Genomic DNA, 27,584 nt, shown 5'->3' on the forward strand with positions numbered 1-27,584 from the left:
GGGAGAATAATAACATTTGTGAAATAAAATTGAATTAAATAGAAAATATACATTTTTAGCTTACTTTTTTAAATTTTTGCTAGCACAAACTGGTAGTTATATTATCTTTATTTCTACAGGTAGTCCCAGAGACTCGATGTCTCATTTACAAGGGAGACCTGTATATAACTATTATTAAATAATAATAGTAGTAGTTATAACGGTAGTAGTGTCCAGTATCATTTATTTTTTTTTTAACTATTTTTAAACTTTGAACAATGTTACTAACAACGTTGTTCACCGCTGCACTGAAGCCGAGGTGTGGCTGACCGCGTCTAGGAACAGGAAATATCCTAGTATGGAATGGTAGTGCTCACATAAACTTCCGGTAGGGCGTGCGCTTGTAAGGACGGCTGTGTCAGGATTTTAAAAATCTAAAATTCCTTCTTTTCTTTTTTACTTTTTTTGTCGGTCTTTTCTTAACGGTAAGCCCATCTCGTATCAACACAACTGTCTTCCGTTTTTTGCGTTGCTAAATAGAAGAATTGTGAAGAGGCGGAGCTTCCCCTTTCAGCGTTGCAGTGTAGCTACAGATTGCGAGTTTCTAAACACGTCTGTATCTTTTGGATTTTCAGGAAAAAATGTCCAAGTCTTTGAAGAAGATTGTGGAGGAGTGTCGAGATAAGAACCTTCCGGAGGTGGAGATGTGCGATAGGGGTATTTCGAACATGCTCGACATCCCAGGACTATGTAAGAAAAAGACCGTCTTCCATTTAAGCTCGAAACTTTCTTAAGCCTGCTAACGTAACAGTCAAAGTACCCTAGAAATAACACAGAAGTTACACACACAGAGAAGACTGCTTGGTGTTCCCACTCCTGACTAATATACATTGTTGAAAGCCATCTGCGACCGTCACTTCCAACTGTGGTATTCTAATAGCGTCATGTTTAAAGCGTGTGTACCGTTGTACAGTGACTATAATGTGATGTGAAAAGCTGTTGTTACTGGCCAAAACAGAATTATATATTCACTTAAAATAAGTAGTAACGAAATAGTTTTTTGGTCAGGTGTTTGTTGAAATAACGCTTCTTGAAGATGAACGAGGAGGACGGGGAGGACTGTGTATGGTTCTTCCTCATGCTGCTGAGGCCGTTTGTTAAATGAATAGATCATTACGTTTTCAGTATGTCAGTTTTCTTCAGACTTAATTCATTCAGTCCAATTAGCAGAAGTATCAGTAGCAGAAGATTTGGAAGTTTTTCATGGGCAGAAACCACATACTCATACTCTACTTAGTTGATTAAATTTGGCACCATTTAAGGGCAAATAATCAGAAATACTTTATTAATCCTGAAGGAAGTTATGGAATAAACAGGCTTTCTTATGGTATCCTGACATTTATTGGCAAAAAGAATTGTTACAACAAAGAAATTGGCCAAACAAATGTTCCCTTACTTTTTGAACTGAGTTCTTATACATAACTCTGTTTTGCTTCAACAATAACTTTTCATAGGTTCTGCATAGGTTCTCTCCGGGTTCTCCAGCTTCTTCCCACAGTTCAAAGACATGCAGTTAGTGGGATTAAGTTAACTGATGATTCTAAATGGGGCCTAGGCGTGAGAGTCAGTGATCCCATGATAGGTGGGAGAGACTGCAGAACACCTCACACCCCTCACTCCACACGAACAGGATAAGCAGAAGAGAATGAATGGATGTATAATATAAACATTTGCCTACAAGTGGCTAGATGCAAAAGTACCGTGAGAGCAAGAATACATACATGCGGGCCCATGAAAAGACTTTGTATCAAGGAGCTTTTGTATGCAGGTTCCTGACATTGCAACCCATGAAAAATGAACTCGGTAACATTTTGTATTAACTGCCTGTCAGATTTAACTGCTTATGAGCTCAACCTCATTCCAGATTGTTCCAACTTTGACTCTTGGTTATACAATGTATTATATATTTACTACTTCTACTCTGTGTTGGTGGTAACAGTGCAACAACATAACACACACTTGTACCTTGTCATCACTTTGTCACCTTGCTTTGTTGACTTGATATTCCTTGTCGTTTCAGTCACCCTGTCTAATATCACTCAGCTGGTCCTCAGCCACAACAAGCTCACAGGTAACTTCTTATCTCTTTCTCTGCTCTCTCAGATATTAAGCTGTTTAATATCAAACAACCCTGTGAAGCTTGCCATCATTTTAACTATTGTCAGATCTAGAGTAAGGCATATTGTAAAATAATTAGCCTGCAGGCTATGTTAAAAGGAAAACATTGGCATATTAGAATCAATAAAAAGTCCTATTCAAGTCAAACATCTGGACAGCATCAACTAACCATAATATCCTGTTATGTCAGTGGTAGGCCCAGTCTGTGTATTCACATTCATACTGTTCTCTTTTCATCACTAAAGCTGGGATTTGAACTCATTTGTATCCCATTGTACATCTGTATAATGACAATAAAGGCATTCTATTCATTTGTGCAACAGGGCAAGCAGTAACAGATTGAAGACTTGTAGTTTATAAATACAGTTGCGGTCAAAAGATTACATATACTGGGCATGAGTATAGTGATGAGTTTTTGCAAACTTTTGACCACAACTGTAAATAAATTGATGGTGCCCTGAACCAGTCCACCCTTCGTGGTATAACAGACAGAGATAGGAGCCCATCTCTCAGTCCTGTTAGATAGCATCACTGGGCAAGTGAAGCATGGCATGAATTTGAAGCAAGGTCATGTTGTGTATATACTTGCTGTATATTGAGTGAATGGTAAACCCTGGTTGGAGTTTCAGATGGTGTAGACATATAAAGGAGTTCCATTGGACTACTTGTAGTGTTCATATTGATTTATCATTTCCCATCCTTGTTTAACTAGCTCTGTTCTAAGAGCTGTTTGCATAAAATCCCCATACATACATAAATACACTTGATCTGCAGGATGTTTAACACCTGAAACAAAGACACCGTTTATATCATAAATAGGGAACTGGAGGGGACTACTTTGTAATATCTAATGGCATTGAAGTCATGTGATTGTATTTTGCACCAGCAGAGGTCATCACAGGCTCACTACACACATTCACTAAGCTGTTTTTATACTGGTATGAAACTACATCTTGGGTTTTGGTTATCGTGTCTTGCTGATTGATGTGATGTTAATAAAAGGATAATTTACATTTTTCATAAAAGCTAATTATGAGAAATATAAACTAAATGTAAAACTACATGAAGAAGTAGGATGTGTGTGTGTCTGTGTGTGTTCCAAAGGTTTCCTAGGTTAACAGATCAAGGGATTTTCACTATAGTGTTTCTAAGCATTCCTATTTGCACACAATAACTGAATTATTTCAGAGAAAATAAGACCAGGATCAATATTATTAGTCGTCTAAAAAACTGACCTTTTTATTAAGCCATAGCACAAACCACTGCTGTGCAGTGATATGCCTTAGCTTAAAGCTTGTAAAATCAAGGTAAAACTGAGAGTTAGCTTCCAATTTATACACATTATAAAAACTTCAGCAAAGGCTTGGGCTGTAAGCAAAACATTTCAAAAACTAGTGAGAGATGTGTCTAAAAGTCCCAAAAGATACAAATGAATGACTTGGCTAAGTTGTGAATTGTAGTTTCATAGAAGACAATCACTAGACCTTGCACATCAATGGGCTAGGAGGCTACGGACCAATAAGAACTCAACTTGTGATATAGACTCAAATATGCTAAAGATGACCTGGAGAAAGATACTGGAAGCACATCTTTTGTTCACTTTGAAGAACACCTCAAGCAGTCAGCAGCAAAACTGAATCTGGAGACAATGCATTGCTGCTGGTGAATTTAGTTTCTTTTTAAAACAAGTAAAATCGTGTAAGCATCCAAAATAAAACTAGGATGTTTGGTGAAGCTGTGTGAAAAATTTCTTTGCTCTGTTTCACAGCACTTCGGAAATACTTTTTACTCTAACAGTTACAGTACAGTGCAGTACTATAATATAAATGCACTGTTATAATTGTAATACTATAAACCCATTCACAACAGAAGTCATGTCAAGGTGGTTTTTATTGCAACGTAAAGACTGTATTATAATAATAGAGGAAAGATGATCCTCTATTATTAGAGGATCATCTTTCCTCTAATAATAGAGGAAAGACAAGTGTTAAGACACTTGTCAAGTTTTTAAGACAAGTGTCTTAACACTTGTCTTAAAAACTGGACAGTCTATACTGTTTGTAGTATTATATTGGATCATATTACCTTAGAACTCCAAAGGAGTGGAAACGGTGACTGTCTCCTAACAGAAATGTTTTCTTATTTTCAGGATTCTGGTTTATATTGTTCTATACGTTTGATTCTATCCCATTCTCACACCTGATCTTTCTCGTGATTTTTCAGACCATTTAAATGATTAATGATGAATACTACTGGCATAAAGAAGGTATTGAAGACCTGCTGCACCAAACTTTTCTTTATATCAGTGTTTTCAAGCATGGCTGAAAAGGTTTTCTTGTTCAAATACACGAACATGCAAACTAATAATACAGTAGCTCTCCAACCATCCAAAGAGCCTGTATGGAAATCAATATCATATATTGTACAGAAAGCCTCATAAATACTGTAGGTTTGTTCACATGGTTAGGAGGTTGTGGTATTTCATTGATAGTGGCCCACAGGAGGAATGAGAAGAGACTTCACTGACACTTACACACACCTTACTGTTTGCTGTCATTATTATCACAAGCACTAATATGTGGTTTTCAAGCCTGCCGAGTCCTCCTTCACTAGCATATACTCACACTTTCACGCTGGTCTTGTGTTTATTCAGTTTGTATGTCCTCAAGTCATGTAAAACACTAGCTTATGAGTTAAAAAACTAAATAAGGTGACAAGTGTAGAGGACATAATAAAAAGATATACACGCAGCACGGAAAATAAGTATTGATTGCGTCACTAAATATGTTTCTAATTGGGCATTAGGGACATTAAAATCCTTACTAGATGTCGGTAACAACCCATCTAATCCACACATACATAGAAATCAAATCATAGATGTCCATAAATTATGTGTAAAATCAAGAAATGACACAGGGAGAATGTATTGCGCACATGAAGAAAGAGGGGCGCAAAAAGGCATGGAAAGTCACGACACCAGCTGAAATCCATCAGTAATTAGAACGTAATCCTGCCACTTAGTGCAAATTAATGTCAGCTGGTTCAGTCCAAACTGATGGCCTGTAAACGGGTGTCACACAAGAAACATCTCATGATGGGTAAAACCAATGAGAGCTCTCTCAAGACCTTCCTGATGGCATTGGTTACAGAAGAATATCTAAACTGTATGCATGCTTACCATGCAAGACTACATTGTTGAAGGAAAAGCATATTGAAAGGCGTTTAAAATTTGCTCAACAATATTTAGATAAGGAGAATATAGTCTGGTCAGATAAGACCAAAATTGAATTTTTTGGATGCCATAATAAACACCATGTTCCGTGGTCAAAAGGCACTGCATATCACCCCATAAACACCATACCAACAGTGAAGTTTGGAGGTGCTAACATAATGGTGTCGGCCTGTTTTTCAGCGTAGGGCACTGGCACGCTTCATGATATAAAGCAAAGGCATCATTCACACCTACTGGCTAAAGAAGATATGGCTGTCTGGCAGTACAAACGAATGAAATGCTAATGAATGAGACACACCTGCAATGGCTAACAGAAGGCCTGACAGTCCTGATCCTGAAGGATCCCCAAAAGGGTGCGGTCCTATCCAACTAGTGACCTCAGGCGTCACAGCAGCTAAGATGAGCAGGCACATGACTCAACACATGAGCAGGGTCCAGAAGGGAATTGGAAGATTCACCAGAGGGGTGAGCTTGTGATGCGCAAGAGTAATCACTCAAGACTGCAATACCACACTGACCAACCTGTCCATCACCTAGATTGTCTATACAAAGGCCTATGACTCAGGACCCTAACAGCTTTCATTAGAAAATCGATGAGGATGTGGCAAAAAACACCAGATGCCAGCATAAAGCCGATTGCACGAGTCACCATCAAGTGTGGAATTTACCAAGGAGATGATCTGTCCCGAACGCTGTTCTGAATCGCCCTGAAACTCTTCGGGTCCTGTGTTGTGTGGGGCAGCATCCCACCATCATCCCAATCTGCTCCTAACAACTATAGTTAATACACTTATTATAAATCTGATAGGTGAGCTTGTGCTAGGCTAATGCTGTGCATTAAAAGAAGCAAGAAAGGTGAAGTCCAATCCCACCCAACGAGAGACCAGGGAGCAAAGGCTGAACCAAGAACCTACCATCCCCACCCAGTCCCACAATTCCATCCCAGTCTTTAGCCCATCATAGCCCAAGACAGGCATGCCATTAAGATAAGCTACTTATATGTGGTCAATCTAACAAACAGTGGTAATACAATATATAATTTCTTTCAAACTCTTTTGACCACATATAATCTTAAATTGGACTGAAACAATATTTACCTTACAGACACAGACTTTGTGTTAATGTTGTTTTTGTGGAAGGCTTGATCTGAATTCCACAGATTTATCTTCAATTATTTTTAAAATGTAGAAAGTAGATATTGCACATTTCAACTAACAAGTTAAAAATACACACATACACACACATGTTCACGCGCAAGTCCTACGAAGCCTATCAGTATGCCCAGACCTCACCACTTTAACAGTCATCCTCCTGGCAGCATTCATGTCAGGGCCTAGTTGGTTTATCCTTTCTAATAACTTGTCTCTGTTCAAATGTCCACCGATCATCAGTAGAACTGTAAATAGTAGGGAAGAGTAAAACTGCCTCGTTTATACTCTTCAATCTTATATCAAGGTTGGTCAACACAGTGTTTAATCAAGTTGATGATGATGAACTGGTGATCAGAGTTGGGAAGGCGATGTTCTTGTCACAGTATGTATGTTTTTGTTGTAAACAACCTGGTAAATGGTGGGTGTGTAGGGTTAGTTAAAAAGTCAGTTGTCTCGGAACAAGGCCCGAGTTGCTGATGGTATCCTCGCTGTAGAGATGGTACCTGTGTGATACCACACAATCAATATTTTCAGACATCCAGGAGAAGTGTGTTTTTGTGCTAATGTTCCCAGTATGCTGGATATACTTATCATTTATTTTCCCTGTGTTGGTGTTTTCCAGCTGTCCCTGCTAACATCTCAGAACTGAAGAACCTGGAAGTTCTAAACATGTTCAACAACCAGATTGAAGAGCTTCCTACTCAGATCAGCAGCCTTCAGAAGCTGAAACACCTCAACCTTGGGTATGTGCTATTGTTACCTCGTTTACAATCGCCACCTACTCTTTATTGTTCCCTAGCTGTCCATGCTGGATATAGGTGGGAATGGCCAGAAACCCTACAATATGATATTGTCACAATACTTTGCTCATGATACAGTGTTTTGGGATTTTTAATATTTTGAAATATGTTAAGTACTGCAATACGATACATTGCAGTTTGTCACATTTTTTTCAACAGTGAATTATGCCCTCATAATTATCTTTCATTATCTGTTTTATCTAATAAAGTTATTTGCTTTATGTTATTTTATTTGCTACACAGGGAAATTGTCAAGCATACCAACACTGTTACTAAAACTTACCATAAATGTTGCCGTAAGACGGAGTCAGACTGCTTTCAATTCAATTCAATTCAGTTTTATTTATGCAGCACCAAATCACAACAACAGTCGCCTCAAGGTGCTTTATATTGTAAGGTAGACCCTACAGTAATACATACAGAGAAAAACCCAACAATCATGACCCCCTATGTGCAAGCACTTTGGCGACAGTGGGAAAGAAAAACTCCCTTTTGACAGGAAGAAACCTCCGGCAGAACCAGGCTCAGGGAGGGGCGGGGCCATCTGCTGCGACCGGTTGGGGAGAGAGAAGGAAGACAGGATAAAAGACATGCTGTGCAAGAGAGACAGAGATTAATAACGGGTACGATTCAATGCAGAGAGGTCTATTAACACATAGTGTGTGAAAAAGGTGACTGAAAAGGAAAAACTCAATGCATCATGGAGTCCTCCAGGAGCCTATGCTTATTGCAGCATAACTAAGGGAGGATTCAGGGTCACCTGGTCCAGCCCTAACTATATGCTTTAGCAAAAAGGAAAGTTTTAAGCCTAATCTTGAAAGTAGAGATAGTGTCTGTCTCCCGAATCCAAACTGGAAGCTGGTTCCACAGAAGAGGGGCCTGAAAACTGAAGGCTCTCCCTCCCATTCTACTTTTAAATACTCTAGGAACAACAAGTAGGCCTGCAGAGCGAGAGCGAAGTGCTCTAATAGGGTGATATGGTACTACAAGGTCATTAAGATAAGATGGGGCCTGATTATTTAAGACCTTGTATGTGAGGAGCAGGATTTTGAATTCAATTCTGAATTTAACAGGGAGCCAATGAAGGGAAGCCAAAACAGGAGAAATATGCTCTCTCATTTTAGAGATGTTGTGCAAATGGAAGAACGCAGTCTTACATATTTGTTTAATATGTGCGTTGAAGGACATATCCTGGTCAAAAATCACTCCAAGGTTCCTCACAGTGTTACTGGAGGCCAAGGTAATGCCATCCAGAGTAAGAATCTGGTTAGATACCATATTTCTAAGATTTTCAGGGCCGAGTACAATAACTTCAGTTTTATCTGAATTAAGGAGCAGAAAGTTAGCGGCCATCCAGGTCTTTATGTCTTTGATACATTCTTGCAGTTTAACTATTGGTGTGTGTTATCTGGCTTCATAGATAGATAGAGCTGGGTGTCATCAGTATAGCAGTGAAAATGAAAATGTACACTATGTCTTCAGTCCATTAGCCTGGGATTAAATGGTGTCAAGATGGCTATTAAATGAAATCTTTTTATGATTGTAAAGCAATTAACTGTCATAAATCATCAAGAATCAAATATCTCTAGATGTTTACATTTAACAAAAATTTGAATAAAACTCTTACATTTGTGCTCTGCAACCTTCCAATTCTAAAGCATTATCACCAGAGTGCAATTAGCTGGCAGCCAGTTGAGGCGAGTCGCTTCAAATCAAAAAGACTCAGTCAGACTGATGACAACATGTTGGCAATCTGTATTTTTAAATTAGACAGCAATCATTTTCAAACCTTTGACAACTTTGCGGAGAGCAGTTGTACTCAGTCCAAGTCAGACTGAATCGTTTGAGGTAAGGTTGCTTGTGCAATAGAGGTAAGTGAGAAAAATTGATATGGCGCAGTATTGTGATATTTTGCATGGCGATATTGCGATCCAGAGACACTAAATATCAATATATTAATAAGTGAATCAAAATAAATAAATGAACAATAAAAAAATGAAAATATTGTGGAAGACTCTTCAACTAGCAGAAAGGCTCATCTATTGCACCACTATACTGTGATAACTTCCATTTACAACTGCAGTATAATATTACTAGTATAATATGATTAACTACATGTTCAATTTCACTTGCCAGCACCCAGGGCTAACTACTGCCAGGTCTGTTTAATCACGATATCATCTAAATATAACCTAAAGCTAACACAACATTTCACGAAAACATTGTCATACCAAGAATCAAACACGTCGGTGATAGTGGATGGTCCAGGGCTGCTTTGCCGCTTTGGGACCTGGACAACTTGTCACGAATTATGGTCTCTACCAGAAAATAGGATGTCCAACCATCAGTTTGTACCCTGATGCTCAAGCACACTTTGGTTAAGTAGCAGGACAATAATGTAAAGGACATAAGCAAGTCTATTTCTGAATGGCTCAACAAAACTAAATTAAGGTTTTGGACTTGAATCTAATTTCAGTGCTTTGGTATGACAGGCTATTCATGTTTGAACGGGGAAATACTTTCTCACACCAGTGTGTACACATTACTGTATACAGTAAATTTATCTCTTTCCACCTTTTTAAGTCTGTGCAACCTCAGGTTGCTCCAGCTTCGATTTGATTACAGCAATTTATCTAAATTGGTTTGTTTATTTGATGAGCAGCAAGTGAGTAAAAGAGCATGTGTTTTATGCTTAAACCTCAGCTCAAACACACAGCCTTTATGTGACTCTTTGCTGGGTTATCTCCAGTGATTTACAACACAAATAATACTCAAGAGTTTTCATTTATTATTTTAGTGTTACAGAAAAACTACAAACTAATCTAATCAAAACTGCAGTTTCTGTGTCACAAATTGGAAGTGAATGTATGTGTATGTTTAGATATGGGTGCAGCCTCACACAGGCAGGATGTCAGTGACAGGAGGATTAGGAGAGGAGCCATGGTGTGTATTGATCCACAAACAAACATGATCTGGATAGTCTAAGCCTCAAACTACTATTCAGGCTGTGCATTCACTTTTCATTTTCTGTTTATTTTTTTGTTTTGTGAGTGTGCGTCTGTACGTGTGTGCGCATGTGTATGTGTGTCGCTGGACTTGCATTGATGTGATTGGACCTCGTAGGTTCGTAATTTCATTTGCCAAACACATAGAACTCAAATAGAACGGTTGTCCCTGTGACCTGTCAGCTCCTTCTACCTGAAAGCATATATGTGCATAAACTCAGCTGGTGTCTCCTCCATTATCAAATCCTCCTTTTCTGTTAATCTGTCTGTTCACACCTTTTGTTTGTTTTGTTCCTATTTATTTGGTTACGATGTTCATGATAATCATCAAGGACAAGGCCCAAACAAAAAATTCAAATTTGTACCATGGGAATCTGTAATTGTGGAAATGCAAGATCAAGATGTATGGCCACATTTGAGATGATTTCTCATCTGTAAATTTAGAAATCATATTACAGTCACTAAGGAAAGAAATCACAATGGGTTTCACAATGGGTTCACCCAAAACCTTGGCCTATTGTGACCCACACCTGTTTTCAAACCTGGGTTCATGTGATTAGGTAGAGCAGGGGTGTCAAACTCAAATGCACAGTGGGCCAAAATTCAAAACTGGAACAAAGTCGTGGGCTAACATTAATATTTATTGAAAAAAAAAAATCTTCCTCCAGATATAAGAATGAATCTTTTCTTATGGACTCAAACACGTTTTGCTGAAAAACTGAATATGGAACAAGCAAAGCTTAGTACTAAACAATATACTGTATATATTAGCTGTATAATACCAGTAGGCCAGCTCTAATAGTAATTTGGTAGGGCCAGAGTTTGACACCTATGAGGTAGAGGATCAAAAGGGGGTCCATGACCTTCTTGGGGATGCTCCCAATAGTGCTTAAATCTGGGAACATCCGCTAATTTCTTGTAGAACTGAAGAAGCTCTTCAAATGAGAGAAACTTAAAGAAGTCCGGTCATCTTTCTTTTCAAGCTCCTTAGACTGTGTCCACATAGTGTAAAGAGAAAAAAAAACTGCCCCTTTTGTTCACATAGACTACGATCAGCTGGATTCAGTTTGTGCAGGGAGGAGAGAGATCTTGAAGTAGTCTATAAATATTGATGAGTTACGATTTGAAAGAGCTTTTATTATTGCTGCATGAAAACACAAGAACATGACAGTAAAATGCAAACTACAGGTTAAAAAAACTATCCACTGCTGCTGATTCAACGTGGACTCAAAGACAGCATGTTAACAGTTTGCCAACAGTGAAGAATCCAGAAGAATGGTAAATCAGAGTGTATGCTGATCCCAATCAAATGGCCAATGTTTGAATTTCAACAACCAACAAAAGCAGTAGCATTGCAGCCTCCATTTCTACCTGTACCCGTTTCTAAAGTAGAATAGCTATGGTGATTGCTGTGAAGTGTGTGTCCTATTTAGGTTGGGGATCTGTGATGCATCAGATCTTGATGAATGGAATACTTAAGCTTAAAATCTTTAATTCTGGCAGAACATGGCTTAGAGCGGAGCAGCCATATGCCGCAACCAATTATTACATTTTGTAGCAGTCACCTGATCCAGCTCTAATTATATGCTTAAGCAAAAAGGAAAGTTTTAAGAAGTTTCTTGGACATAGAGAGGGTATCTGACTCTTGGTCAAGGTGCAACTTTCAAAGAGACATTTAACAAAATGTTAGTAGGTGGTATGTATACTTTTGCCTGATACTGTGTGTGAGCAACATGGGGTTAATATCTTGCCCGAGGATAATTGGCATGCAGACTGGGGGAGCCAGGGATCGAACCGCCAACCTTCCCAAAGATGAGGATTCTATATTAATTTTCAGCCTTGTCCCTTGCACACACAGATTTGACATTTTTCAGATTTCAACATTCTGTTGATGTTATTGTGTTATGATGCACAATAAGTAATTTAGTCATTGCCTAAATTCGAAACAGAAACTGCGAACAGCTGAAGTTGGTGTATTGTTTTTATGTAATGCATGATATGGGTTTTGTGTTTTTTGGAGCACAGGATGAACCGCCTGAGTACCTTGCCCCGAGGATTTGGGTCATTGCCTGCTCTGGAGGTGTTGGACCTCACCTATAACAACCTGAACCAGAACTGTCTTCCAGGGAATTTCTTTTACCTCAGTTAGTGTGCATGAAGACACACACACACACACACACACACACACACACACACTGTGTATTTATACCCTTGTGGGGACATCTCGTTGACATAATGCTTTCCCTAGCCCCTTACCCTAACCCTAACCATCAAAAATGAAGGCCTAACCCTGACCCTTACCCTAAACCTAACCATAACCTAATTGTAACCCTGACACTAAAACCACAGTTCTTCAAACTCGTGGGGACTGGGATTTCGGTCCCCACGAGGGCTGTTTGTCCCCACAAGTATAGTAAACTACTAATTTTTGGTCCCCATTAATATCCGTCCATACACACACACAAAAGTTCAAAATCATAGAGTCTGCCCAAAAGAATTTCCAAAGTCTCAAAGAGTTATAGAATTATTTTAGTTTATCCCATTCTTGTGGCAGTGAAGCTATATTCAATTCAATTCAGTGTTACTCATGTAGCGCCAAATCACAACAACAGTCGCCTCAAGGCGTTTTATATTTTAAGGTATACCCTACAATAATACAGCCTATGGGGCCAAAATTGCGAACCTGTCGCAGATTGCACGGACGGACGGGGTCTTGTTTAGTTAAGCTTTTTAATATTTTGCCTTCCATAAACAACTAGGTGCCTAATTTGGAAACTTTGGAAACTCACCCTGTCTCTTGCTAACTTATGTTGATGATGTTGCTGAGTTTGCTCTTGATTGATTAGGCTGTTGTGTTGTTCTCCACCATCATTGCACACGGATACAAAGTAACAGGGATCTCTGTTTTCCAGCAACTCTGCGAGCTCTTTATTTGAGTGACAATGACTTTGAGGTCCTTCCAGCTGACATTGGGAAGCTGACGAAGCTGCAAATAGTAAGTCAATATGAATAGAAGTCTTGGAATATTCAAGTCCTATTTGAATTTTAAATCAATGTAAGCATGTGATCTTGTTTAATAAGTGAACGCATCCTCTTTTTGCTTTGTGTATTTTTTCTCTTTAGTTGAGTCTTAGAGATAATGATCTGATCTCGCTGCCTAAGGAGATTGGGGATTTAGCTCATCTCAAAGAGCTTCACATCCAGGGCAACAGACTGACCGTTCTGCCCCCGGAACTTGGTACTGCCCACATACAAACAACTCTTTAGAGAATAGCATATTGATTTACTGTATGTGTATTTCCTGGAGAGTTTGCCTGCTGACCGATGCTGAAATCCTGGACCTATCTCTTAGCCTAACCCAAACTTAACGCAGACCTAATCAAAGTCTTTTTTCCTAAAACTGAATGCTTTACATTATGGGGACTGGCTCTTTGCCCTAAAAACGTATTATTAAATCATCACTGTGATCCAAATACATTCATCTGTTAAAACTGAGTGTTTATGTTTAAAATAGAAATCTGGTGAGAAAAGCTGTGTTCTTTGTCATCACATTTCCTTTTTAAAGGGTCTTAAGCATATATAAAGGCAAGAGCTGAGTTTCTCTACCAACTGAATAAATCTGGGTGGGTGAACTGTTAGAGCAGTACTGTACTCTTCCTAATTAGCACTGCAATTCCCATGATCAAAGCCCTCAACCTGATGGCTCTGAAGCTGTATAGCAAGCTGCATCTAACTTTGTAAATGTGATTAGTTTGCAGAATACAAGATAAACATCAGACATATGAGAAAATGCTTCAATGGCATGTTTGTATGTCCTCTTGTCTACAGGTAATCTGGATCTGACTGGCCCTAAACAGGTGTTTAAAGCAGAGAATAATCCTTGGGTTACTCCCATTGCAGACCAGTTCCAGCTAGGAGTCTCCCATGTTTTTGAATATGTTCGTTCCGAGACCTATAAATAGTAAGTATTACAAGTTACACACACACAAATGTATATGTTTATCTGCAATGCTTGCATTCTTTGTCGCAGTAATATATATATATATATATATATATACACACACACACACACACACGCAAAGGGTACTTTGGCGGAGAAGAAAGTTAGAGTCTGCACTGGAAAGCAGAAGACTGCTATTAATTCTTTGTTCCAAGCAGCAGGACATGCTGCAAATCCTCTGTGTGAATGCTTCAAACTGCTGCTCTGAGGCATGCTCTGGAACTGATCCCTGCACTGTGTGGCTGTGGGCGAGAGAGACAAAAAGACCATGTCTCAAACAAATTCCATTCCACTATATGTTTGCATACTTCTGTGAGATTTGTTATAGCACCGTGAAGATATAGAGTAGTGCATACAAATGTCACACTTTGTCTGATTTGAACTCTTTTTTTTTTTTTTTGACCCACACACAAAATATTTTTCTTCAGCACTTAAATGTCTTGATTTTTATTATTTTATTATTTTAATTATTTTTAATATGCATTTTAAAGTCATTACTAGTGAACTAATTACCAAAAGACCAATCGAGAAGGCTGATGGTGGAAATACAAACATTGTGGTCTCCAGTAAAAATGAAACAAGAAGACGCGCAAGATGCAGGGCTTGAAAATGTAAAGTCAGGCTTTGCCGTTGCCATAGTATGTTGTATCCATTGTAATATCTGATCAACATACTGACCTATCATTTCACTGGACCATGATCTCCCCATCAGTACAAGATGTAGGCTCCAGTGTGCAGATAGTTTTACATAATGTATCAAGCGTTATCTTTCCCTCAAAAGCATCAATGGGAACTCAGGGAATGTTTGTTTTTTTGTTTTTGTTTTGTGTTTTTAGATTTAATTAATCCATAGTTCTATGGCCTTTGAGCAGCTTTTTATTCTTTTGGTGCAGTCAAACAAAGGTGTGTGTTGGAATGTGTTAGACAAGATAAGTAAACATCATGGGTATGTTGAGTTTGCCTCAGATCTATGTGGTACTCTAAAAAGGCAGCAATGTGGGAGTCTAGAGTATAAAATATAATGCCTCATATAGTGTTCATGTTAATGTGGAAATGGCCTTAGAACACACTTTTTCTGTGGCGAATTTCTTGAGGGATCTCTCTGTATTTGGTAGAATCCATTTCTCTGATCAGACCACTCACCATAATACACCGTGATATGTAATGCTCCACTATCGGGACAACATAAGCTTCCATACAGACTCATTGTTACTGAGTCAGTGTTGAAAGTTACATAATTCCTTCTAGTCCTCAGAGGATAGTCCTTTTCCTCCTTTTTTCCATGTTTTTTAATATGACACTATCATTCTTAGCTTGGGACAGTTTTTCATACAGATTTTTTGATGGTATTATTTATGGTGCAACAAAAGCCTAATTTAAAATGACAAAACATTTTGAGTCTAATGTTGGCTGTAACAGTTCTGCTTTAATCACAGAGCTGCATCCTTACAATGCCCGTAATTATATTTCTTAACTGATGATTTTGATATATGTTTTATCTTTTTCGGATACCACATACATGGTTGCATCTGAAAAGTCCTTCTGTTCAAGATCATGATTATCCCTCAGTTTTTATAAACTAAAGACAGAAACGTGGGTTTTAAGCCTTTTTTGACCAGGATTAAAATATTTTGCATTATACGGAAATTATGCATTATAACCATTTATCACTGCGACAGAAAGTGGGATGGCTGCCTTCAGCCTTCAACGAGCTGTCTAATTTAAACATCGTATCAAGCTGAGTTTACAGTTCTTATGCATTTTTTAATGTAGCATTGGTTCTTTAGCTTTACTGTTGATTTTCGCAGTGTAAAACAAACGGTGGTGGATGGGAGCATCAACAAAGTGAACTTTTCTTCGTTAGAGCTTGTTGATCTGTCTTAGAGCTAGTTGATTATTAAATCAATGACAGGATCACAAAGTGGGTGAAACAACACAGCAGATAACAACAGAACACAGATAACAACAGATAACACAACAGCAGCTTCCCTGTTGACATTCTAAATGACATTAGATGACATTCTAAATTCTAGTTCCTTCCACTTGGCTTTATAGCCTCTGTTACACCAGTGCAGTACGGGGATCAATTGTTCAGCATAATAATAGTTTCTCAGGCATGGAAGTGCCATTCCCTCTGTCTCTTTCTTTGATTCATTTAGTTCTAAAGGAATACATGGCTAATGCCTTCATGAAATTCTTTAAAAAGAAAATGTGTATATTTTAAAAAAGTTATTACAGTATTCTCATCGATGTAGCAGGAGTACAGCAACTGCAGTAGTTTCAGATTTTTTCTTTTTCCCTCTTTTTCTTTTTCCCTCTCTGAACTAACTTTAATAGTTCCAAACCAAACATCTATTTGACCCCCATCCCTACATAACTCTTCAAAGAAGTCTTACCATTATTTAATGATGTGATTTTAAATCTATGCATCCATCCATCTTCTTCTGCTTATCTGGGGCCAAGTCACAGGGGCAGCAGCCTAAGCTGAGGAGCCCAGACCTCCCTTTGCCCGGCCACTCCCTCCAGCGTGTCCTGGGTCTACCCCAGGGCCTCCTCCCAGTGGGACATGCACGGAGCACTTCACCGAGGAGGCATCCTTGTTAAACCACCTCAACTGGCTTATTTCGATATGGAGGAGTAACGACTCTACTCTGATCTGTAAGGGAGGAGCCAGCCACCCTGGCAGGTCATTCCTCCCAATCATGCCCCTCCAGGTCTCACTGTCGTTCCCCATATGAGTGTAAGACCACAGGGTCCCCAGGTATAGCACCCTACCTTGGGACTCCAAGAAGGTCAGGTACTCTAAACTGTCATTCAGCGCATAAGCATCCGACCTGAAGGTGCAGGGAACAAACCTTCTTGTTCACCGGAAGAACTCAGAAGATCTACTAAGATACCCATCCCAGCCCGCTGCCTCTCACCAAGACCAATTCCAGAATAAGACAGACTCCAGCCCCTCTCCAGGAGATTGGTTCCGCAGCCCAAGCCATGCTACATCCCATACCTACATCTAGTTGGTACTCCTCAACCCCACACACTTGCTCAGGCTTCTTCCGTCTGCCAGAGATCAGTCCGCCAGGTTCTCCTCCCCTGGCTGCTGCCCAGCACACACACACCCCGATCCCTGCGGTGCCTCCTGCAGGTGGTGGGCCTATGTCCTTTTTTCTGGCTTTGCCCGGTCAGGCCCCTTGGACTAAGGCCCGGCCACCAGACGCTCCAACACAGGCACCCTCCCCAGGCCTGGCTTCAAGGCGGGGCCCTGTTAACTATCCCAAGCAAGGTGAACTGTTCCCTTGGTCTTTCATTCACAGCAATTTTTGTATCGCTCTTTGTCTGGTCCCTCACCCAGGACCAATATGCTATGGGAGACCCTACGAGTGGTCGAAAGCCCCCAGACAACATAGCTCCTGGGATTCCTGGGAAACAAAAAACTAAATGTGATCGGTTTATCTTTAATTAACAAGGTACATAGGCTGTTATAATTGCTGAAAAGTAACTGTAGTATCAGATGTAAAACAAAATTGTCAAGCTGTTGTAGGATTTTAGGAATTATTTGGAGTTCATCAAGGCACAAAATGGCACTAGTAAAGTAATAATAATGATATTTTTGTGGCTTCAGAGTGATCTTATCTCTGTGCTTGTCCTCCAAGACTTCAATGCAGCATTTGACAACACTATTCACATTTAATACTATTTTAACTTTACAGATTAGAATATGTTGTTGCTATTAAAAGTAATGTACTGTGCGGCTTTGGATTTTGAAATTCATACTAGGTGCATCTACTAAAAAGTACAGATGAGTTCAGCCTCAACGTCAAAATCTGAGGTTAAGTTTTTAGAATGTCTTTTGAATGCGATTAATTACAGAAGAAGATACCATGCGTGCATCTACAAAAAATTCTTTTTCCAATCCTTTGACATTTAGGTCCAGGTCAGGGGCCAAGTTTTCTGAAAATGTTGTGAATACAATAAATTGAGAAAGATGGCATCGAAGATTTTTAAAACGTTACCATAGGTGCGTCTTCTAGTATCCTGAAGAATACCACTGTATTTGTCATAAAAACAAATGACACAAATCAGTCTTTCTATCAGATAAAGATGCAAAGTAGCACTGAGGATTCTTGGTGTGATTTTGACAAGGATATTTTCTTCACTTCACACTTTAAACAAATGTGAAGGACTGCCTTCTTTTATCTGTATTGCTCATACAATTTTCCATTGACACATTCTGTCTCTGGAGTGATGCTGAGGAACTGGTTTGTGTGGTGGTTACTTCTAGTCTATCCATCCATCCATCCATCCATCCATCTTCTTTCGCTTTATCCGGGGCCGGGTCGTGTGAGCAGCAGCCTAAGCAGAGAAGCCCAGACCTCCCTCTCCCCAGCCACCTCCTTTAGCTTATCTGGGGGAACACCAAGGCGTTCCCAGGCCAGCCGAGAGATATATGCGACTTCCGGCGCCCCCCGTGTGCGGCAGCCTGTTACAGCAGCTCTGCTCATTCTGAGTTTCTTTCTTTCTTATCTTTTCTTCTCGTAATTTTTTATAACTAACGTATCAGTAATTAGACTCTGCAACCATTCAACAAATTTCCCACGTGTGGGACTAATAAAGGTTATCTTATCTTATCTTATCTTATAATCTCTCCAGCGTGTCCTGGGTCTGCCCCGGGGCCTCCTCCCGGTGGGACATGCCCGGAACACCTCGCCCAGGAGGCATCCTTGTCAGATGCCCAAACCACCTGAGCTGGCTCCTTTCAATGTGGAGGAGCAGCGGCTCTACTCTGAGCCCCTCCCGGATGGTTGAACTTCTCACCCTATCTCTAAGGGAGAGGCCAGCTACCCTTCGGAGGAAGCTCATTTCCGCCGCTTGTATCCGCGATCTCGTTCTTTTGGTCACTACCCACAGCTCATGGCCATAGGTGAGGGTAGGGTTCCAGTGCGAGCTGGAGGCCATCACCCGATGAAGCCAACAGAACCACATCATCCATGAAAAGCAGACATTAGATTCTGAGGCCACCGAAGTGAAAGTCCTCCGCCACTTGGCTGCGCCTAGAAATCCTGTCCATAAACATTATGAACAGAATCGGTGACAAAGGGCAGCCCTGGTGGACCCCATTACCCACCGGGAATGAGTCCAACTTATTGCCGGCAATGCGAACCAAGCTCTTGCAACGGTTGTATAAGGATCAAATGGCTCGTAGCAATGGGCCAGACACCCCATACTCCCGTAGCACCTCCCACAGGACACCCCAAGGGACACAGTTGAATGCCTTCTCCAAGTCTACAAAACACATGTAGACTGGTTGGGCAAACTCCCATGCACCCTCAAGTATCCTCGAGAGGATAAAGAGCTGGTCCAGTGTTCCACGACCAGGACGAAAACTGCATTGTTCCTCCTGTATCTGAGGTTCGACTAGCGGACGAACTCTCCTTTCCAGCACCCTGGCATAGACTTTCCCAGGGAGGCTGAGGAGTGTGATCCCCCTGTAGTTGGAACACACCCTCCGGTCCCCCTTCTTAAAAATGGGGACCACCACCCCGGTCTGCCAGTCCAGGGGTACTGCCCCTGATCTCCACGCAACATTGTAGAGGCGTGTCAGCCAGGACAGCCCTATAATGTCCAGAGCCTTCAGGAACTCGGGGCAGACCTCATCCACACCAGGGGCTCTGCCACCAAGGAGTTGTTTAACTGCCTCAGTGACCTCGTCCCCAGAAATTGGCGGGTCATCCCCCTCACCCCCAGACTCTGCTTCCTCCTCGGAAGACATGTCAATGGGATTAAGGAGGTCGTCGAAGTATTCCTTCCACTGCCCAACAATTTTCTCAGTCGAAGTCAGCAGCGCTCCGCCAGCGCTACACAGTGCAGGTAGAGCACCGCTTTCCCCTCCTGAGACGCCTGACGGTTTGCCAGAATCTCTTCGAGGCAGTCCAAAAGTCTTTTTCCATAACCTCTCCGAACTCCTCCCACACCCGAGTTTTTGCTTCAGCCACTGCCCGAGCTGCATTCCGCATTCCTACCTGTCAGCTGCCTCCGAAGTCCCACAGGCTAGCCAAGCCTGATAGGACTCCTTCTTCAGCCTGGTGGCTCCCTTCACCTCTGGTGTCCACCATTTGGTTTGGGGGTTACCACTACGACAGGTACCAACCACCTTGCAGCCGCAGCTCAATGCAGCAGCTTCGGCAATGGAGATGCTGAACATAGTCCATTCGGACTCAATGTCCCCAGTCTTCCTCAGAATGCTGTTGAAGCTCTGCCGGAGGTGTGCGTTGAAAATCTCACGGACTGGGGCCTCTGCTAGGCGTTCCCAGCACACCCTCATTACGCGATTAGGTGCACCGGATCTGTCCAGCATCCTCCCCCGCCACCTGATCCAACTCACCACCAGGTGGTGATCAGTTGACAGCTCAGCCCCTCTCTTTACCCGAGTGTCAAGAACATATGGTCGCAGGTGTGGTGATACGATTACAAAATCGATCATCGACCTGCGGCCTAGAGCGTTCTGGTGCCACGTGCACTTATGGACACTCTTATGTTCGAAAAAGGTGTTTGTTATGGCCAAACTGTGATTTGCACAGAAGTCCAATATCAAAACACCGCTTGGGTTCAGATCAGGGAGGCCGTTCCTCCGAATCACGCCCCTCCAGGTCTCGCTGTCGTTACCCACGTGAGCATTGAAGGCTCCCAGTAGGACAACAGAGTCTACAGGTGGAGCACCTTCCAGAACCCCACCCAGGAACTCTAAGAAGGCTGGGTACTCTGAACCGCCACTCGGCGCATAAGCACACATGACAGTGAGGACCCGTTCCCCGACTCTAAGGCGCAGGGAACAAACCCTCTCATCCACCGGGAAGAACCCCAACATACAGGCAGCAAGCCGAGGGGATATTAGAATACCCACCCCAGCCCGCCACCTCTCACCAGGGGCAACTCCAGACTGAGACAGAGTCCAGCCCCTCTCCAGGAGACCAAGCCATGCGTAGAGGTGAGCCCCACTATATCTAGCCGGTACCTCTCAACCTCACGCACTAACTCAGGCTCCTTCCACACCAGAGAGGTGTTGCCAGCCTTGGTAGCCAGGGATCAGTCCGCCTGGGCCTCTGCTCCTGGCTGCCGCCACCTGGCACACAATGCACCCGGCCCCTACGGCACCTCCTGTCGGTGGTGGGCCTGCGGGAGGATGGGCCCATGTCCCCTTTTCGGGCTGTGCCCGGCCGGGCCCCATGGAGTAAGGCCCAGCCACCAGGCGCTCGCCCTCAGGCACCCTCCCCGGGCCTGGCTGCAGGGTGGGGCCCTGGTAACCCTATCTTGGGCAGGGTAAACTGTTCCCTCAATGTTTTCCTCATAAAGGTCTTCTGAATCGCTCTTTGTCTGGTCCCTCACCCAGGACATATTTGCCATGGGAGACCCTACCAGGAGCCAAAAGCCCCCAGACAACATAGCCCCTGGGATCCCTGGGACACACAAACCCCTCCACCACCATAAGGTAGTGATTCACAGAGGGGTACTTCTAGTCTAGATTATAGTAATTTTTTATGTGAACTGAAAACACGCTGCAAAAGCATGATAGGCACTAGAAAGATCATATTTATCCTATTTTGACTTTTCTTCACTTACTACCTGAATTTACTTTAATATTTGTGGTATGCAGTTGCCCCTCCATGAACCTGCTCCAGGTTTTTTCCTGTTAAAAGGGAGTTCTCCCTTCCCACCATTGCCAAACACTTGCTCATAGGCAGTGTTGGGAAGGTTACTTTTAAAATGTATTCCACTACAGATTACAGAATACATGCCCCAAAATGTATTTTGTAACGTATTCCGTTACATTACTCAATGGGAGTAAAGTACTCTGAATACTTTGGATTACTTAATATATTATCATGCTGTTTACAACTACATGAATGTGATTTATTACTATTACTTAAGGTCCTCTGGCTAATACGTTGGGTTCCATGTCGGGCTCGTAGCCGAAAAATAGCTTTACTTTGTTCTCTGGGTCAAGTTTGCTAGCGAGAGACAGAGAGAGGCGTTGAAAGGTTGCTCCAACGGAACTTATTGTTTTGGAGGAAAACAAAAACACAGTGTACAGTCGAGTCTTAATAGCGTACTTACAACTGGGCTCGTCAGGCACTCTTCTTGGCTGCAGTGGTTATTATTATATTTACATGCTTCCAGCTCCTGTTTCTGCTCGATGACAACTCGTACTTTTCCACTCTCCTTTTTCTCCCTCCTCGCGCTCACAGACACATAACGGGTATGGCGGTCCATTCTCCCTGCAGCACGGACTACACTGCCCATGATGCTACATTCTTTAGGGCTATGCCTGTAGCATTCTGCCTATTAGCTTAGCACAACAACAAAACGGCGCTCTCTCACCCAGGAAACACACAGTCGCAGAGAGAGCGCGCATCACCCTGTAAGCATGGCAACCATAACGCTGCCGCTTGGAACAACAGAACATAGCTGTCAAACAAAACCCAAACAGTCCTGACCCGCGACAATATGAAACAGAAAAATACCGCCGTGTAATCCATTTATTTCAACAAAGTAACTGTATTCTAAATACCACCTTTTTAAATGGTAACTGTAACGGAATACAGTTACTCATATTTTGTATTTTAAATACATAACGGCGGTACGTGTTTTCCGTTACTCCCCAACACTGCTCATAGGGTATTGTTTGATTGTTTGTGAAGGTCTGCAGTGTAAATTGGGCCTTATAAAAAAGATATGTCCATCAAGCCAACTTTTAAAAACATCTCAAGCATTAATAACAGAGCACAGCTTGCGGTTCAATACAGCAACAAAATATTCATACATTTCAGTTTTTTAAAATATCCACCATAAAACATTTGTGGTGGATTGCATTGTTGCAATTTTTCCTGGACTATAACTAAAATGTGTGCCGTTATAATTCAGCTCTGCCAGCCAAGAACGCTCGGGTTGTATTTTAGGATAAACAGTTGCACATCATGATTATTTGTATCGGTCAGGGTGGATGATGGAGCATTTACCTGCACTATATAGTCGACTCCAACTCTGTCTATGCAATCAATCACTGTCACTGCTGAAGTCAGCATTCATAAAAGCATAATCACTCCCATCTGTACACCTGCAGACAAACCAAAAGCTTATCCACAACAAAACAATTTCTTCTTTAAAAAAGCTTAAGCAAGGAACTGGGAGCCTTGCATAAGGCGTGCAAGTTGTGCCTTGTAATTAATCCAGACCAACGCAATTCGGCTTGAGTTGTGTCCCTTTCAATTGAAGTCAAGGTGAAAAAATACGTCAATTAGACGGCTTTATGTTTGTGAAGATGTTTCACCTCTCGTGATTTATCCCAAGTGAAAAATCACATTTTTGATACTCTGTAACAGATCCAGTTGGCATCACAGAGTTGCAACTACTGGCGCATGTATAGGACTTGCAGAAAGTGATTTTAAAAAAGCCATCTTCACTGAAAATGGTTCTTAGATACATAATATGATGACCTTTAATAGGAGGGGGGAAAATAGACAAATTTAATTAATGTAAGGATTTTTAATTTTATTGGATCATTTTCATAATTTTTTGATCACTTTTAATACAGCAAATATTGCACTAACACTACAGCCACACTAAGGAAAACAGTGGTTCGATGTCACAGTACAGTCAACATTTTTGCAACCTTTTGCTATAAATCTTTGTCTTTGAAATGGTTGCTTGACTAACAGGGATCATTTCTTTGACAACTTGCAGTCAGTTGCTTTTCTTCAAAGAGATTTCGTTACCTAAAGACCGTGAAATAACTGACAGTCATTCTGCTGTAAGTTTGACGTCAGTTAAACAGAAATTCATAAGAACTACTTACATTTGAGTTCAGCTATCACCTCAAAGATTTGAAACAGAATTTCTTTCACAGACCACTTTGCTTTTGTATATGAATAAAAGCAATATACAATTAGTCCCTTATTGCAAAAACACAAAGTATGTATTGTCGTTATTGTCGTGAGTCGTTCAACATCCTAACCACATGCTGCTGGAAGCAGATAAAGTATGCATTTGACGAATGCTGATTGGTTTACTGGTGAGCTGGAATAGGGAAGGGAGTTACGGTGACAGAGTTCACCAGAAATGTGAAAACTGTGAGGAAAAAAAAGATAAAACTTCAAAGATCAAAAACTACAGTATAAAAAAACACAGACTGTTGCTGCAGTAGAAACCTTTTGTTGTTTTTAATGGTCTTTTGTTATAACTTCAATCTTATGTGTGGTTGGCTGGCGGATATACAGCAAAGCAAGAGTGACCCACAGACCAGTTATACCACATACTTTGTACAGTAACAATAAATTCTGCTCAAGCCGTAACTTATGCTAGTTTTGGTAAGTGGTGTTTATGTCAGAGGTCATTGTGTTAACATAAGGATTTTATGAGCGTGATTGTTAACTAATCCTTCCATTGGTCTGATAGCAAAAACAGAGAAAAATGTATGAAAATAGATTTATTGGGGATTAAAATATAATAAAAAATGCTGAACATTTAGCTCATTTCATATAACATGCTGATCCAGTATCCACATTCAGAGGCTAAGTGACTAAACTTTGAAAAAATACCACATTATGGATAACTGTTTATTTTCATTTAAGTCTTCAGTTACTCCTTATGTGATGAACAAGGTCTACGCTGGTCTCAGCATCTGGACAAGCTTAACTCCACTCATGGCTGGTTTTCAGTTTGCTGTCCCAAACTGTGAAAGACACAATATGAATAGACTGTGAAAATAAGTAAATAAGAAATATGTATTACTGTAAAACAGCACAACAGGGAAAGAGAAGGACACACATACACACACATTCACATCTAGCAGCAGTCTTTCTTTTGACAGGTGTTAATTTCTTCACAGCTTTATTTACACCTGACTAAATGTCCTTCCTCTTCAAATCGTGTCAACACACTCACACATACACACACACGCACGCACACACGCACACATACACACACATCTGTCCACACCCCCAGTTTCTGTCTAATGAAAATAGAATGAATATCTGGCTGTTATCATCTTATTGCTGTGGTGGGAAAAAGTCATTTTAAATATTTTTCAGAATATCTTTCTTTCTGTCATTCTCAAAAATAATGTTTTCTTGAAAGTTGAATCTCTGAAATATTTTTAAAAATGCAGACTATACATAGATTAATTTAAATAAAGTACAGTTGTGGTCAAAAGTTTACATACACTTGTAAAGAATATAATATGGCTCTCTTGAGTGTCTCGTTATTTCTACAACTCTGATTTTTCTCTGATAGAGTGATTGGAAAAGACTCAAAGTTTGGTTCTTTTATGACTTTTGACCACAACTCTATATGTATACCTGTTTAGATGTATTCTCTTCTTCTGTGTCAGATGCGTTTGTCCTACTCCACATGTAGTAGCTGGCTTAGCAGAAATTGGGACCTAAGCTTTAGTATCATTAGTAACAAATTAAATTCCCATTAGGGTTGTTACCGTGTCCAAACAGACCTCATTCTATGCTCTCTTACGCTGTTATTTCATCCCTCAATAGATGCATTTAACCACAACAGTCTAAACAGTTTTCAGTCCTTTGTCTCATATTTGTTCTGGAAACTGGTTGATCCATAAAAGTCACCCTGTACAGCCGCCTATGTCTGCTTATCCATCAAGCTCCCAAAGGCATATTGAAATGACCAATGCAGTCATATTCCATCTGGCCGAAGATGTGTATCGAATGGCTTCAGGAAAATGGTAAACATATTCAACAAAAGATATGTTATTGCCTAGTGCAATCAATTTTACCTAAAGTTCCAAAAATTGCACTTCTGGACTTGAGCTCTTTGAATAAACACTGGTCCTTCGTTGTTACGTTAAACAGATTAATTTTAAATATATATATGTAAAGATTGTTTTACATAATTGTAGCACAGAGTAAAGTAGTACAATGTTGATTTCATTTTTGTGTTAAGTTTTGGTACATTTTTGTATTTTTTTCTAAGAGAGCCACTGAATTTGGGTGAATAAAGATGAGCAGTTTTATTTTGATGCAAATATTTGAACTCTAATGTGGTACAATGATAGGATGCCACTTTGCAACAAGTCCAGTCCTGAAATCAGTCAGAGCTTCAAAACTTCAAAGTGAAAGAAATTTAAAAGCAGCAGAAATAAAGGTTATACCCATTGCTTTCTGTAGAACAGAACACTTACAGAGTAGTCACAGTATGTCTGTAGCAGAAGTAGTATAGGTGAATGTAAAGTCAGTACTGTCACCAAACACTTTTTCATGGAAAAAGAAGTTGCTGAACAAGTTTCTAAGTTTGTCGGATTAAAGAAAACCGACATATTTGTAATAAATGTTGCTAAGAGTGAAGGGGTGAGCTCATATATATTTTTCATTTTAGAAAAAGATGTATTCAAATATCCAAATTAACCTGCAAAATGTATAAATATGAATAGATGCACATTTTTATGTAGTTCTATTTCATTTCATTCCTAATTTTGTAAATTCCACATTTTGTACATGTGAGGAATTTAGTAGAAATGGGCCCATGCCCAATCTGGTTAAAAACTGATGAGTGTAGGGTAGCAGAAGATATCCACTATGATTGTGTAACGAAGGTAAAAGATTTGTTACTTATTTAATTTATGGTTATTAAAGTAGTACTCACATGCACTACATATCTGTCAGAAGACTGGTGGGTCAGCAGGAAATGTAACTAATGATAAAGGCAAAGAACTTTTCCACCATTGGCTAAAAACCTTAGTTGTTTCTCATGAATCTTAGTTAGGAACTTTCTACTCCTTTCCTCTGCCTTTAGTCCCTCTCTGCATTTCCCTTTTCTTATTTTCACTGCAGCTCCTCCTTTCTACAAACATTACTTGACTGTAAATGATACTACGTAATTGCTCGGCAACTCTGTTGAAGATGAGGAGGCTGCAAGAGGAATGCCTCCATCAGATCAATGGCCTTTGGCCTTCATGCACATTTATCATACACGCATATATTCACATAGATATTTTTAACTTTTTAACACACACACACGTACGAAAAAGAAAATCAAATACCAACTTTTATTCTCTTTGCACACGCAGACACACATACAGAACTTTGCTGTGATTAATTAAGCCGTGTGGAATAGCAGAACTCTATAAAGACATCATCAGGAAACTGAATCCATTCGCCTCTTTTCTTCTGATTTTAATTGGCCCTAACAGTTCATCACTGGAGCTATACATGAAAACACACGCAC

General features: G+C 40.6%; 1 protein-coding gene across 1 annotated transcript in view; it reads left to right on the top strand.

Annotated features, from left to right (window-relative positions):
- The first annotated feature begins 377 nt into the window (after window positions 1-377).
- The window catches only part of rsu1 (Ras suppressor protein 1), a 43,342-nt gene continuing 16,135 nt past the window's right edge, over window positions 378-27,584 (top strand). Inside the window, exons 1-8 of the mRNA XM_085361904.1 lie at window positions 378-464; window positions 615-729; window positions 2,060-2,110; window positions 7,163-7,283; window positions 12,371-12,489; window positions 13,258-13,340; window positions 13,469-13,583; window positions 14,174-14,306. Of these exons, the coding sequence (XP_085218030.1) occupies window positions 621-729; window positions 2,060-2,110; window positions 7,163-7,283; window positions 12,371-12,489; window positions 13,258-13,340; window positions 13,469-13,583; window positions 14,174-14,306 (731 nt within the window). The 5' untranslated portion in view covers window positions 378-464; window positions 615-620. The remainder of the gene's footprint in view (window positions 465-614; window positions 730-2,059; window positions 2,111-7,162; window positions 7,284-12,370; window positions 12,490-13,257; window positions 13,341-13,468; window positions 13,584-14,173; window positions 14,307-27,584) is intronic.

This window comes from Diplotaxodon limnothrissa, linkage group LG9, assembly GCF_057381915.1.
Source record: "Diplotaxodon limnothrissa isolate DT_005_m linkage group LG9, D_limnothrissa_male_GT1.1, whole genome shotgun sequence".
In the NCBI taxonomy this organism is placed as follows: domain Eukaryota; kingdom Metazoa; phylum Chordata; class Actinopteri; order Cichliformes; family Cichlidae; genus Diplotaxodon; species Diplotaxodon limnothrissa.